The sequence below is a fragment of the Amphiprion ocellaris genome, chromosome 6 (assembly GCF_022539595.1).
Source record: "Amphiprion ocellaris isolate individual 3 ecotype Okinawa chromosome 6, ASM2253959v1, whole genome shotgun sequence".
Taxonomy (NCBI): domain Eukaryota; kingdom Metazoa; phylum Chordata; class Actinopteri; family Pomacentridae; genus Amphiprion; species Amphiprion ocellaris.
Window position 1 is genome coordinate 25,199,922 of NC_072771.1, and position 13,829 is coordinate 25,213,750.

A 13,829-nucleotide genomic window follows, 5' to 3' on the forward strand; every position below is an offset into this window, starting at 1 on the left:
ATTTGTCTTTGACAGAGTTGTTGTCATTAGCCCCCCTCAGTGAATGAAGGCTGACGCTGGCTGGCTGTTGTTATTTTGTGGAGAGACGGAAGTAAATCAAGTGGGAGGGGACCGAACAGGCCATCACAGCTCCTACTACGCCTGTCACGGTAAGATGTTTGCAGATTTTCTCTTTGAATTCTCAGGGTGGCGAGTTTAAATTTAACTCCAGAAGGTACGCTAATTCGTTGGGTAAGGTCTGAATTAGGCTGATAGATTAAGAGCTTAACTATCCCGGCAAAGGCTTCCTTAAGCCCCTACTTAGAAGGTCATGTCTCAGCTTTGCTAGCTGGAGAAGTGACCAGGCGCTAGCTGACACTGACAGGCACACTGCAGCAGGCTGCTAGCCTTTAGCATCAGTTTCATTCATCCACCCTAACTACTGTAAACATGCAGGAATGGGCCAATCAATTATGCGTGAGTAACAGATCGATCAGCGTCGATAACTGCATAACTATCTGCACTAATTTTGCCAACTTTACGTCAGCGTTAACTACATTTTTCACTGTGCTTCTTCTGTCCACAGTCGAGCCTGCTATGCTAACGTCATTGTAGCTTGATGCTAACCAGCTAGCGAGCCCTTCCTCTACTTTGTGGCTAAAGTTAGCCAGATAAGTTAAAGTCAGTTCGTGTTAAATACTTAAATTGCTTGCTTGCGTACTATTTAAAAGTACTCTACAAGTTCCGTGTCAGTTTAATAGAGTAGTAGCGTAATTTATCGTACAATCGCATCGTAGTTAGCGCTATCGTCTCGTTAGCTACGTCGTCAGCATTAACGCGTCGTATTTAGTAAACTTGTGGCTAGTTAGCAACCTGTCAGATGTTGACAGCTACATGAAACTAAGTTAATAAACAAATGAAAGTTGTAACTAGTTTGTCGAAGCGGTTTATTGTGGCTAATAGCAAGTTAGCATCAATAAATGACAGGCCTCAACCATGAATTTAGACTTGGTGTGAAATAACTTAACGTCTGCCGGAGCATCACTGATGGCAAGTTTCATTACAAACAAACGTTGTTTAAAACAGTTAATCGCTGCTTTATTATTATTGGCAGACTAATAAGCCACGTTTTGACTAATAACATTATCTATTAAAGTAATATATACATATATATATATATATATATATATATATATATATATATATATATATATATATATATATTGGACAAAGACCTGTAAGCAGCACCATCTGATTGAATTGAATGTCTGTCGGATTATTCAGAGCTTTATGGATTAATAATTCATTTGGAATGAGGAGGCATCTATTTCATTCAGTGTTGGCAAATTCCAAACACTACACTAATATTTGTGTATATACAGAACATTGTAACCAGTACATATTCAGGGCAATACTAAGGTACATTTATTGAAATGATAATTCAAATATAAAGACAGTAATTTCTGTAACTTGTAATGAATGAGCCATAAGGATCTCAAAAGTACCTTCAGTCCATAAGTCAAAACAGTGTAAAGAGTCAATGTTTCACTGTTTGATCAATATAAAGCTGAGCAGTCTTCCCTCTACCTTGAACACTATTGCTCAACTTTATAGAATAAAACAGGTAGTTTTGTTATTTAAATTGTTTTAAGATGTTTTGCACAGAGGCACTCGGTCAGTTGGATGTCAGGCAACAGGAACAGGAAGTGCACAAAAACATTCAAAGTTGAATTAAGGAGAGCTTGTTGGCCTCGTACATGCTGACCAAGGAGGTTCATCTTGAAAGAGGACATATTAGTGCAAAATCTATTGTTTTCTTTTCCAAAAGGTCTCTGCCATTCGTTCAGGAGAAGACAGGAATTCCTTTTATTTTTGTGCGCTTGCACTTCTAGTATTTCCTGTTGCTCTTGTGATGCTCCAAGTTTCCACACAGGAAAAGATTTCACAGACATCCCTCTCACCCTCTCGATCTTTTGCAGGAGAATCGACAGTTTGGATCCAAGATGACGGACTCCAAGTATTTCACCACTACCAAGAAAGGTCTGATATCTTACTATTCATTAATATATGAGGTAGAAGATTTAACATTAACCTTATGAGAGGTTACAGTTATCAGCTTATATATTTGACGCTGGTGAGTGCGGCTCCTGTCATACCTGCTCCACATGCCATTTGCATGTACCATGTACAACTGTGTGTAACAAATTGATTTGATTTGATTTGAATAGATATTCGGTCTTGGAGCATTGGTCGTAGCCGTGCATCGTTGCGCTTCTTGGATTTTGTAGCCTAGTCAGCTGGGTGTTGCTGAGTTATTATCTCCATCAATTTAAAAGGTTGCTAACCTTATAAATAACTCCCAGCTGTTTTTTGCTTCTAGAAAAAATAAAGTTCAGTATTCCCAATAGCCTGTGAAGACAAAGATGGTTATTTAGTGAAAGATCTGAGAGGTCCTCAAGAAACTAATGCCAAGAACAGCAGCTCTGGTCACTGTAACTCAGATCAGACTTATTTAGAATTAGCTCTGGAGATGTACAGTAGCTGTTGCCTTCTATTGTATTTGAATAGTTCCTCTCACACATCCCAGAACTGTTGTGTGAAAGCCCCGGAGCTCTGTATGTTCCCACACACAGGGCTTAGAAAGTGCAAACAGATAATTTTGAATGGCAGTGCACAGACTCCTTATGTTTGTTTAGGGTAACTTGAGGCATAATGGCATGTTTCTTTCAGAATCTACTTATGTGTATCTGCCTTATGCTGCTGTTTACAGTCTGTTGCTAACATCTTGGAGGAGATTGTGAATGATTAATGATTTACCTTGGTTGGGAAACTCTTAAGTGGGTAGATTCAAATTTAAGTCCAAAATTGACAGTGTGCTTGCAGTGTATGTAATTTAGTTGGTGTAGATTTGCACCTAAGTGGTACTGCACTGAAATGTAAACTAAATAAAATTGAGTCCCTTTCAATTTTGTATAAAACAAGACAAATGGGTAAACAAACACACAAGAAACTTCACTTTCAACTTCCACTTTAAAACCTGCATTCTAATAAAGTTCAGCAATTCCTGAGTAATTGTTAATTTCAGAGTATTACAGTACCAAAGTATGCCATCATATTGCTAAAATGATATTTTGCGCATTGAGTTGTGTTTTGCTGTCATGACTACATCTGACAGAGCTCAAACACAAAATAAACAAGAACGTCAGTATGGGTTTTTGTTTAAGATAATTATTGGGAAGAATTGTGAAAGAAGTAACAACCATGCCGGCATGTTTAGATGAAAACTAAAGGTGTAGGGCACTTGCTCTAGTCCCGACTTTCATAATGCTGCTGCAGAAAAAAAAACCTCATACAGTGCAATGCGGCACTTTTTCCTAAAATCTAAACCCCCACTACCCAGACAACCAGTCCCACCTTCCTACTCATTCTGTATTTATGAGGGTTTCTGACAGAATAGTGTACATCGTCTCTGTCAGTATATCCACTGTCCGGTTTGCACATTGTATTGTGGATACTACTGCACAGCACTGCTTTCCTCTTTCCTATATGCAAAATGGATTACAAGATGAGTGATTCCCTGTTTTCTCTTATGTGTCCAGGGGAGATCTTTGAGCTCAAGGCGGAGCTAAACAGTGATAAGAAAGAGAAGAAGAAGGAGGCTGTAAAGAAGGTCATCGCATCTATGACAGTGGGAAAGGATGTCAGGTGAGCCAATGGAAATAATATCAGAAACATCCACAGTAGAATTATGAACTTCGTCTTCCGTTTTCAGACAGAAGTCACATAACAGTTTGTCTCTCGTTCAGCGCACTGTTTCCAGATGTTGTGAACTGCATGCAGACAGACAATCTGGAGCTGAAAAAGCTGGTCTATCTCTACCTGATGAACTACGCCAAGAGTCAGCCCGACATGGCTATCATGGCTGTTAACACCTTTGTGAAGGTAACGCTTAGTCTGTCATAAATGTCAAGAAGCACTGTGTAATTGTCAGTTTGTATTCTATCATTCAAGTGAAGCAATATGTACAGTTAGAGCTATAAAAGTGGATGTGCAGTCCTTGAGTCCCTTCATGGCTTACATGCCAAAAAAGATTTTACAAAAAAATATTAATGAAAGAATCTGAAAAATGCAAATATAAAGAATAAATTGAACCATTAGGAACTACTCTTGTTAACAGAAAATTTTCAACAGTGCCCATTCTATAAACAGAAATCATAAGCATTTGTGTAGCACTGTATAATTAGGACAATATCTATTGTCTTCTCTAATTTAAACCTACTCACGCGTACTACTTTAAGCAACAGTCATCACAGCTGTGAAAAGGCTCTTGACAATATTTTATCCCTTGTTTCTTTGACTTCAGTGAGATAATTACCAAACCAAAAGGTGTCAGTTTAGGATTAATACAGCCATCCGTTGAGTTTTAAAATGCATGTCACCTTCTTCCCGTTTTCATACCTCAACAGCAATGACCTCTTCATGTATGTAATTTTAGTCTTTACAGAATGCTGATTCAAGCAAATAATGAATGAAATCAAAATGTCTCTCAGATGTATGATGTAGAAGGGAATCAAATTTGACAGAACCTGTAACATCTGTTAATGATCTATCTAGGACTGTGAAGACCCCAACCCTCTCATTCGGGCCCTTGCCGTTCGCACCATGGGCTGCATTCGTGTGGACAAGATCACTGAGTACCTCTGTGAGCCACTGAGAAAATGTCTGAAGGACGAAGACCCTTACGTGAGGAAAACAGCTGCTGTGTGTGTAGCAAAGCTCCATGACATCAACGCCCAGCTGGTGGAGGACCAAGGCTTCCTGGACACCCTTAAAGATCTCATCTCTGACTCCAATCCTATGGTACGACTCCTTCAGCTTGCAGCCTTGTAGCCAGTTGTTGAACCAGCCAGATGTCTTTCACAGATGCTTAACATGATGCCACTATTGTGTTGGTACAATGACCTCTCTTTTGTATTTTAAGATAGCTGCTGACCTCATTGTTTTTGCTATTCTCATTTATCTCTACTCTTGTCTTCATCTTTAGGTTGTAGCAAACGCCGTGGCAGCCCTGTCTGAGATAGCAGAATCTCATCCTAACAGTAACCTACTGGACCTGAACCCTCAGACTATAAACAAGTTGCTGACAGCTCTAAATGAGTGTACAGAGTGGGGACAGATATTCATTCTTGACTGTCTGGCCAATTACACACCTCGTGATGACCGTGAGTCCCAAAGGTAGGAGAGAGCACCCCTGCATTTTTGTCCTCCTGCAAGTCAGTTGGCACATATTCCCCATAGGCTCTGTTTAATTTTCTGCTTTTTCTTTCCCAATTTCATCAACATCTGCCAGCATCTGTGAGCGTGTGACCCCGCGGCTCTCCCATGCCAACTCGGCAGTGGTGTTGTCAGCAGTTAAAGTTTTAATGAAGTTCATGGAAATGCTGCCCAAAGACCTGGACTACTATGGCACCCTGCTGAAGAAGCTGGCCCCTCCACTGGTCACTCTCCTCTCTGCTGAGCCCGAGTTGCAATATGTGGCACTTAGAAACATCAACCTCATCGTCCAGAGACGGTAAGTCTGGGGAGAGGGTCTTATTTCTGCTTTTGAAAAAGCAGGCCTGAGTACATGTTGCTTTTAAATGTGCTGTATTTCACTGTAGTCTTTTTGCTTTGTGTAAAAGACATGTTCAATGTGCCTTTTAGCCCAGAGATCCTGAAACACGAAATGAAGGTTTTCTTTGTAAAGTACAACGACCCAATCTATGTCAAACTGGAGAAGCTGGACATCATGATTCGCCTGGCATCTCAAGCCAACATTGCCCAGGTAACGCACTCACATCTATAATACAATATTATCTTTGGATCCTTTTAAGAAAGCAAAAATATCATTAAGCAGATCATCTGAGTGACACAGATGTCTGTCCTGCTGTAGGTGCTGGCTGAGTTGAAGGAATATGCCACTGAGGTGGACGTGGACTTTGTGCGTAAAGCGGTCAGAGCCATTGGCCGCTGTGCCATCAAAGTAGAGGTGGGTGAAGATGATGTAATACTGTCATCACATGCTCTGTTGTTCAAATATTTGTGTCAGCTTTCCAGTTCAGTAGTAAAGCTTTGGTTTGTATGAATGCTGTTGGCTGGTACGTGAACTCAGATCACAACACTGTAAATGATTAAAGGACATCAGTATGACACAGTTTCAAACACAAGGTGGCTCTGTCATCATAACTGCCTAGTGCTCATTCCTACAACAAATTATGCTACAGCTTTTTATGGTTTTCATGTTAGGCATGTAAGAGTGTACAATGCAGGATATTTTCCTTCATAATTTCTATATAACCTACTTATAAGAAACATATAACTGTTAGTGTTTGATGCCTGGACCTAAGAGACTAAAGATTTTACTTAAAAATGGAATTAATCCTCAGTAAAAATGGCACAGTTAGTTTCATGTTGTGGCCAGTGTAAATTATATGCACAGACTGTTATCTGCATTTATGTATAACACTTTTTATCTGCAGAGCTATCGTGATTGTTTTCCTCTCTCCTTTTTTTAGCAATCGGCAGAGCGCTGTGTCAGCACCCTCCTAGACCTCATCCAGACCAAGGTCAATTATGTGGTACAGGAAGCCATTGTGGTCATCAAGGACATCTTCCGCAAGTACCCCAACAAGTAGGTGTCCTCAACCATCAGCGATGTCATTTGCATTTTGTTAAGTCTTCACTTATCTAGATTCAGTGTTTGAAGGCGGCAGAATGTTGAATATATTCTTTACTTTATGAACTCTGTACTTATAGATAGATAGATAGATAGATAGATAGATAGATAGATAGATAGATAGATAGATAGATAGATAGATAGATAGATAGATAGATAGATAGATAGATAGATAGATAGATAGATAGATGGGAGTCATTGAACAACATTACTGCAGTGGACAGGAATGACTGTCTGCATCAGTGGACTTCAGTAGTTCCTTAGACGTACAGTTTTGCTTAAGCAGACACCCTCTAGTTATTTTCTCTTGGTCTTTAATTGGGCAACGTGTGAAATCCACTGCTCAAAAAGACATACAAAAAAATTTCCCTAGTAAAGTTTTTGGAGACAGCACTTAACACTCTGTTTTGATGGCTACCTGGTCAAAGGTCAGGGTGATCTGGCTGTAGTGTGACTCCTGCTGTGGATCCAACAGAGAAGATTCATGTGTCAGACAGAAACTTCTCCCACACAGCAGTCGACCATCATCCTGGAGTCGTGAGCCTCCAAGGGAGCAGCTTTGCAAAGCTTCCAACTCGGCATGTCTCATGCCTTGAGCTATATGATGCACTGCCCAGACAAACTACTACCTTTTAAAAATTTAATTATACATCTCTGCCTTGGCATATCTTGTAATAAAAGCATTATGTAAATCGATAAGTTATTACCAAACATTTTATGTAGATCAGAAATTCATCAACCACTCAAGCAAACATCATGGCCTCCCATTTTGCATGCAAAAGACCAAACCGGAGCTAAAAGGGGCGTGAATAATGGATTACATTTGTCAGGCTGCCAGAAAACACAACTCCAGAGTAATGCTGATGTTGTTCTGTGTCTACACTGTTAAAGTAGGCAGTTGTTTGCTGCCTTGTTTTATAAGCCAGATGTAGTGATTGTTTTTTTGTCACCTTTTATTGATGTTTTTTCTGTAACATTTTGCCAAACATAGATGACTGCAGTTTTAAGTAAATTACAGTAATTTGCAATACGTAACTGTTTAATTTCTTTATCTCTCCTAACACAATAGTAACATCTGAGTGCATATAATGTCATTTTGGGTCACTGTTTTCAGATATGAGAGTGTGATTGCCACTTTGTGTGAAAACCTGGACTCTCTGGACGAGCCAGAGGCTCGTGCTGCCATGATCTGGATTGTGGGAGAGTATGCGGAGCGCATTGACAATGCTGATGAGCTGCTGGAGAGCTTTTTGGAGGGTTTCCACGACGAAAGTACTCAGGTGTGTTTAGCAGTGTTTGGGGAGGTTGTTATTTCAAAATGTCAATATTTAATAGTAGTTGCACCAATAATTTGCAGTCAGTGCTGGCTGAGAGAAGCACACTGTGTTGTAGGCAGTAATTTGCGCTGCTGGTTAGCTGCTGCAAAGCACTGAAATGTTAGGTGACGTATACGTATGAGAACTAACCTTATTAAATGGATATAATGATTTTAAAGTGAGAATAATTATACAATTAAATGAGTGCAATGTTCTTTGTTGTTTTTATTTATTTTTTTTTTTTTACACGGTGACTATGTTTAACGGGAGGACACTGCAGTAACTAGGTCACTTTTTATATCTGGCTCAGGGACACATTTTGTAGAAAAGCCAGCCTGCACTCTGAAGAGCTTTGTACTGCTGCTTACTGTGAGATTCCTGCAAGCTCTGCATGGTTGGATGGCTCACCCCAAGTAATTGAACAGTTCCCATATTATTGCCCTGGAAATGCTTTTATTGTTATATTAAATGATTTTGAGAGTAGTGTGTTGTGGACTCTGTATAATATATTCACTTCTGTCTTGTTGTATGGTAACTGCAGCTCAGACTATTAATTGAAATATTTTATATAAGCAATGTGTGGCATTGATGGGAAACCAAAGCCCTGGAACTTAAAAGGAGCTCAAATCTTGTTTATTTCTTATATGTTTATTAGGGTTCTGAGCAGTGCTTTGTTAAAACATCATCATTGAGATACACCTTTCCACTGTAAAACAGTTTCTGACTAAATTATACATGCACTAGCTGCATTTTAAAAGTCTACCTGCATGTTCACTGTGTCCTCCAGGTGCAGCTGCAGCTACTGACAGCTATCGTCAAGTTGTTCCTGAAAAAGCCTACAGAGACACAGGAGCTGGTGCAGCAGGTGCTAAGCCTTGCCACACAGGTGAGAAAAAAATACAGGCTGTTCAGCTCATGCATTTAATTTGTCCTGCCATTGTCTCTACCTCCAGGTATTTGACTATTCTCTCTGTGCTTATCAAGTTACCAATGCCTTTCTCTTTTTAGTTTGTGTAAATTGTTCTCCTTAAATGATTCTTTCCATATATATATATATATATATATATATATATATATATATATATATATATATATATATATATATATATATATATATATATATATATATATATGTCTTTTTCCAAGGAATTTTGTACTATTTAATAATTCTGGGGACACTGTATTATTGTAATAGCATCATGGATCTGAGCCTTGACCTTCCTTTAGTACTGACTGCAATGGTATGAAGTTACTAAAGTGTTACGTTAATTTAGTTTAAATGTGTTTTAAGAGAGGATAATTTTTTTTAAAACCACAGTTATGTGAAAAGCTAGCTTCATAGTATTTACTAAAATTATATCAATATGTATATATTTAATAGATATCTAAATAAAGATCACAGACACAAAAACTAGCAGCAATATGTCTGCTCATTGCAGATGTGATACTACATTAGTTGGTATAGACATATTTACACCAAATATTTAGTAACTTTGAGGCTCTGTCGTTCCCGAACAAGGCAGGCAGAAACCAGAAATGGAGAGAAAATGTGCCTCGTAACTTAAAAGAACCTTATAACAAGATATATTATTTATTCTCTAAACTTCCTTTGAAGCTGATATGATTTTGTTGAAACCCTGGGAACACTGTACTTTTTCTGCGCTAATAAAAATGTACAGTGTCAGGTTGCCTCATATATGATCCAAATTCTAGCAGTACCCTGGGGCTGACTCAGTTTTTGATATCTTTGAATCACTGCTCAGTCTCTCACATCGGGGCCAAGACTGAAGGAGTCTAGCATTAAGTATTTATAAAACATACTCCATAAATAATAATCCTCATGCTTCCAACTCTTTCCGCAGGACTCTGATAACCCAGACCTCAGGGACAGAGGCTACATCTATTGGCGTCTGCTCTCCACAGACCCTGTGGCTGCCAAGGAGGTGGTTCTGGCTGAGAAGCCCCTGATCTCAGAGGAGACAGATTTGATTGAGCCCACACTGCTGGAGGAGCTTATCTGCCACATTGGTACTCTGGCCTCTGTCTACCACAAGCCTCCCAGTGCCTTTGTCGAGGGCAGCCGCGGTGTTCAGCACAAGAGACTCCCTGGCAGTGCTGGATCGTGAGTCATGGGTTTTAATTTATTTATTTTCTTGAACACTACATCCAGAGGGGTTTGTTTACTTAAGTCGACCTGGCTTCTTGACTCCCCTATTATGTTTTCCTTCAAATCTGCTGAGTAACACCTCCCAGCAGTGTCAGGCTATGCAGCTGTTCTTTGTTCCTTCTTCTCTTCCAGATATTACTCACCACATCCACATCCAGCTCACATTGTTCTCATGGACTAGATGGAGTTATATCAGCAGTTTAATAACAAATCAGACTTAGAATGATTTCAAATTGTATAGTTATTTAAAACAGTAATTTAAAAAAATAGATAAAATACGTAATTTAAATGAATGTTAATTTTTCTTATCTTCTTTTATGTTTCTACTAGTGGGGAGAGTGTTGAGAGCCCAGACACTGGTTCTGCTGCTGGAGTGTCTGATGCACCCCCCGCTGTCATCCCATCCCAGGGAGACCTTCTGGGGGATCTTCTCAATCTGGACCTGGCACCTCCTGCCACCACCACTGGACCACCGCCACCAACCTCCTCTGGCATGCAGATGGGTGCTATGGACCTCCTTGGAGGAGGATTGGACAGCCTGGTAAGTCTTCTACAAACCATCATTTGAATGAGACTATCAATTCTAAAAGACTGCTGATTTCATTTATAAGCTTAATAATAATGGGACCCGTTATTGGTAATGTAACTTTGTATTCTGCATTTTTCTACCTTTTGGTGCCTTTTCTTTTTTCATTTTGACCTTTGAATGCTTTCCTTTCTTTGTTCAATGCTGCACCTGCAGATGGGGGATGAGTCTGAACCGGTAACTACATGGAGAGAGAGGGCAACATTTGTAAACCATATCAGGCCATTGTAGAATAATTAGTCACTGCTTTTTTGTTGTTTTCGTGCATCAGTCTGACATTTTCATCCATCTTTTATCGTCTTCTATAGTCCTGATATGTACCTTTTAGAATGCTGTTAAATCCAAAAGTCCATCTCTTATCTGTGGGCTCTGCGATGTGTTTCATCTTTCAATCAGCCGCCCATCCCCCTGCGGACGGACACTCCTCAGTCACCTCAGCTCCCACATCAGTCCCCATCGCCCCCAGATTACAGCCCCACTGAGGTTGGTCCATCGGACCATGCTGGACCAGTGAAGGCCAGCACCAGCCTAGAACCCCCTCTCTTGTCCCCTGTTGTACCACTGTGTCCTCTGAACAGTCCTCCCCAGCAGTGATCTGTGCCTGTTTGTACTTTGTACTACACTGTTTTTATGTTGTTGGTGAGATTTTAGTAAACCACACCTATGTTTTTTTTTGTCAAAGTTTTGCTTTCCACAGTAGTGTAGCTTTGTCACTATGTGGAATCACGGCAACGGTTTTGTTCACTGTATTCTCAACCTTTTCCCCACCACAACACACACATTTATTGAGTAGCACTTGAACAAAACCTATTGGATTTCAGTAGACACTTAACTGGACTTGTGTGAACAGTAAAAGGTCATGCAGATAAAAAAAGGAACTCTCCTGTACTGGTATCTCCTTCTTCTTGTTGCTTATTAATAGTGTCTACCCCCTAGCTGTCATTGTTCACAGAAAAACATTTTTTTAGACCCTCACGCCAATTGATCCATCCTCCTCTCACCTCCAAAAATATTATTTAATCTTGCAGTTAACGATAACACGATTTTTTTGTGTGTTTCCTATGCTCAGCTTGGTGGAGACCTAGGAGGGAGTCCCGCTGTAAGTCATTTTGTTTGAGTTTTTGTTAGGCTTTGATCACTCGGTATGACATTGAATGTTTTAGGGTGACATGTTGCTTTGTGATCCTCAGATGGGGGCTGGTTTTGGTGCTCCTCCTGCAGCAATGCCGGCCTCTTTCAATGCCCCTGTTAGCGGCGGTCTGGATGACTTGTTTGATCTGGGAGGTGGAGTTGGAATGCCTTCAGGAGCCTACAGCCCCCCAAAATCAGTGAGTCTTAATAAGCTGAGATGAGACATTGAAAGAATTATGTAACACCAGTGGTGGGATCCACTGTAAAATAATTCATCTCGTCTCTGTTCAGATTTGGCTTCCGGCAATGAAGGCTAAGGGTCTTGAGATATCAGGCACTTTTGCCCGCCGTGCTGGGGTTGTCCAAATGGAGATGACCCTCACTAATAAGGCTATGAGTGTCATGACTGATTTTGCCATCCAGTTTAACAGAAACAGGTAAGACCACCAACTAAGCAATGCATGGTCAAAACTCTACAGCCGGACGTATTTTATGATTCTTTTTCTTTTTTCTGCTGTGTCCCTTTTCAGCTTTGGACTTGCTCCAGCTGGACCACTCCAGGTTCTAACTCCTGTTAGCCCGAACCAGAGTATTGAAGTGGCCCTTCCTCTCAACACTGTGGGACCTGTCATGAAGATGGAGCCTCTCAATAACCTGCAGGTATGAACTCCACAATATTCATTTCCTCTAGTTTTGTATTTATTTTGAACGCCATCGGTTTTATTTTTCGTCTCCTAAATCTAGACTGAACTGAGCATTACAGAGTGATGTTAATTGTCAACAAGACTGTCAAATGTCAATTATAAACTAGAAGCAGAGTGTAATGTATGCCCACTTTTTTCAGTTTTTCAACTACGGCTTTATCAGGACACTGAAGCCTAAAGGTTTCTGTTCTAATGTGTCCCCCTCTCAGAGATTCATTGCAATTTAAACACAGCTAGCAGGCATTGTTGCGTGTTAAGTTTCTGATAATTAAATGGAAACATTACTTGACTCAATCTGTCAAATTCCACAATAAAATTGGCAATTTTTTTTCCTTCACAGTCATTTAGCTTTAAATATCTGTAATTGTCTGTCTTGGGACAATGTCCTGAAAATATGACCGTATGTCTTAACCGATCAGTAATGCATCCTCACTGTTATTCAGCTATACTGTTGAATTCCCACGCTGAGAATAAAACAGGATTAAAACATTAAACAGACTTCAGAGGGGTTGTGATAGGTTGTAAATATAAAAGAGAGGCAGACACTGGCTTGTTTTTGATCAGGGTGGTGCTTTTAACTAGGCAGAATGGTGGATGGGTTCTGTGTGCAGCTGGAGAGTGAAGATAAGAGTGTCAGTAGGGTGATGGAGGTGGGGATGGTCATTAGTGGTCTCACAGCACATGGCTCCTTTGTTTCTCCTGGCCTCTACAGTCCTGCTAACCTTTCTACTTAGCTGCCTCAAGGCCTGACTTTGATGGGCACTACTGTCGGTTGTGACATGTTCCCAGATATATTTTTTCAAAAGGTATTGAGGCCTTTTTTTCCCTTTCTTTTCGGTCGTGATGGAAGATAACGTCCCGAATAATATTTTAGGACATTATCTGCCATCACTACTGATGTAAGGGAGCTATTTTTTTTCTCCACTTGTGTTCTGCCACAGTCACTTTCATCACAGATTAGCACATATAGCACATTTAAATGCATTAGTAACTTTGGGTTTCATGATTGTTTTGCTGTGTTCACAGTGCAACAGCAGTTAGATTTAAAATAATGACAATTGTTTGCTTGTCACAGAATTGAACTTGTACAGTATGTTCCGTCAGTTGTAAAGAAATTTGAAAAACGCAGTCTGGTAATTTAATGCTTTGGTTCTACTGCAGAGAATTGAGGTATGTAAAGTAAATATTTGATTTGCTGAATCTGTAATTCGGTTACTGTTGTAAGTAGACA

The 13,829-nt window shown here is 40.0% G+C and overlaps 1 protein-coding gene across 4 annotated transcripts in view; it reads left to right on the plus strand.

The window, feature by feature from the left end:
* Positions 1–59: 59 nt before the first annotated feature.
* ap1b1 (adaptor related protein complex 1 subunit beta 1) overlaps positions 60–13,829 on the plus strand; it is a 28,752-nt gene continuing 14,982 nt past the window's right edge. The window contains exons 1-20 of one of the 4 annotated variants that reach the window (XM_035953284.2): positions 60–149; positions 1,959–2,019; positions 3,579–3,684; positions 3,786–3,921; positions 4,594–4,839; positions 5,024–5,214; positions 5,330–5,551; positions 5,683–5,803; positions 5,912–6,007; positions 6,534–6,649; positions 7,809–7,974; positions 8,798–8,896; positions 9,873–10,132; positions 10,508–10,718; positions 10,920–10,940; positions 11,160–11,246; positions 11,833–11,862; positions 11,954–12,091; positions 12,186–12,331; positions 12,425–12,554. In XM_035953284.2, the coding sequence (XP_035809177.1) occupies positions 1,983–2,019; positions 3,579–3,684; positions 3,786–3,921; positions 4,594–4,839; positions 5,024–5,214; positions 5,330–5,551; positions 5,683–5,803; positions 5,912–6,007; positions 6,534–6,649; positions 7,809–7,974; positions 8,798–8,896; positions 9,873–10,132; positions 10,508–10,718; positions 10,920–10,940; positions 11,160–11,246; positions 11,833–11,862; positions 11,954–12,091; positions 12,186–12,331; positions 12,425–12,554 (2,559 nt within the window). In that variant the 5' untranslated portion in view covers positions 60–149; positions 1,959–1,982. Of the gene's footprint in view, positions 150–360; positions 457–1,958; positions 2,020–3,578; positions 3,685–3,785; positions 3,922–4,593; positions 4,840–5,023; positions 5,215–5,329; positions 5,552–5,682; positions 5,804–5,911; positions 6,008–6,533; positions 6,650–7,808; positions 7,975–8,797; positions 8,897–9,872; positions 10,133–10,507; positions 10,719–10,919; positions 10,941–11,159; positions 11,247–11,832; positions 11,863–11,953; positions 12,092–12,185; positions 12,332–12,424; positions 12,555–13,829 lie in introns of those variants that run through there. The other 3 variants (XM_035953282.2, XM_023281196.3, XM_023281198.3) reach the window with 3 other exon arrangements.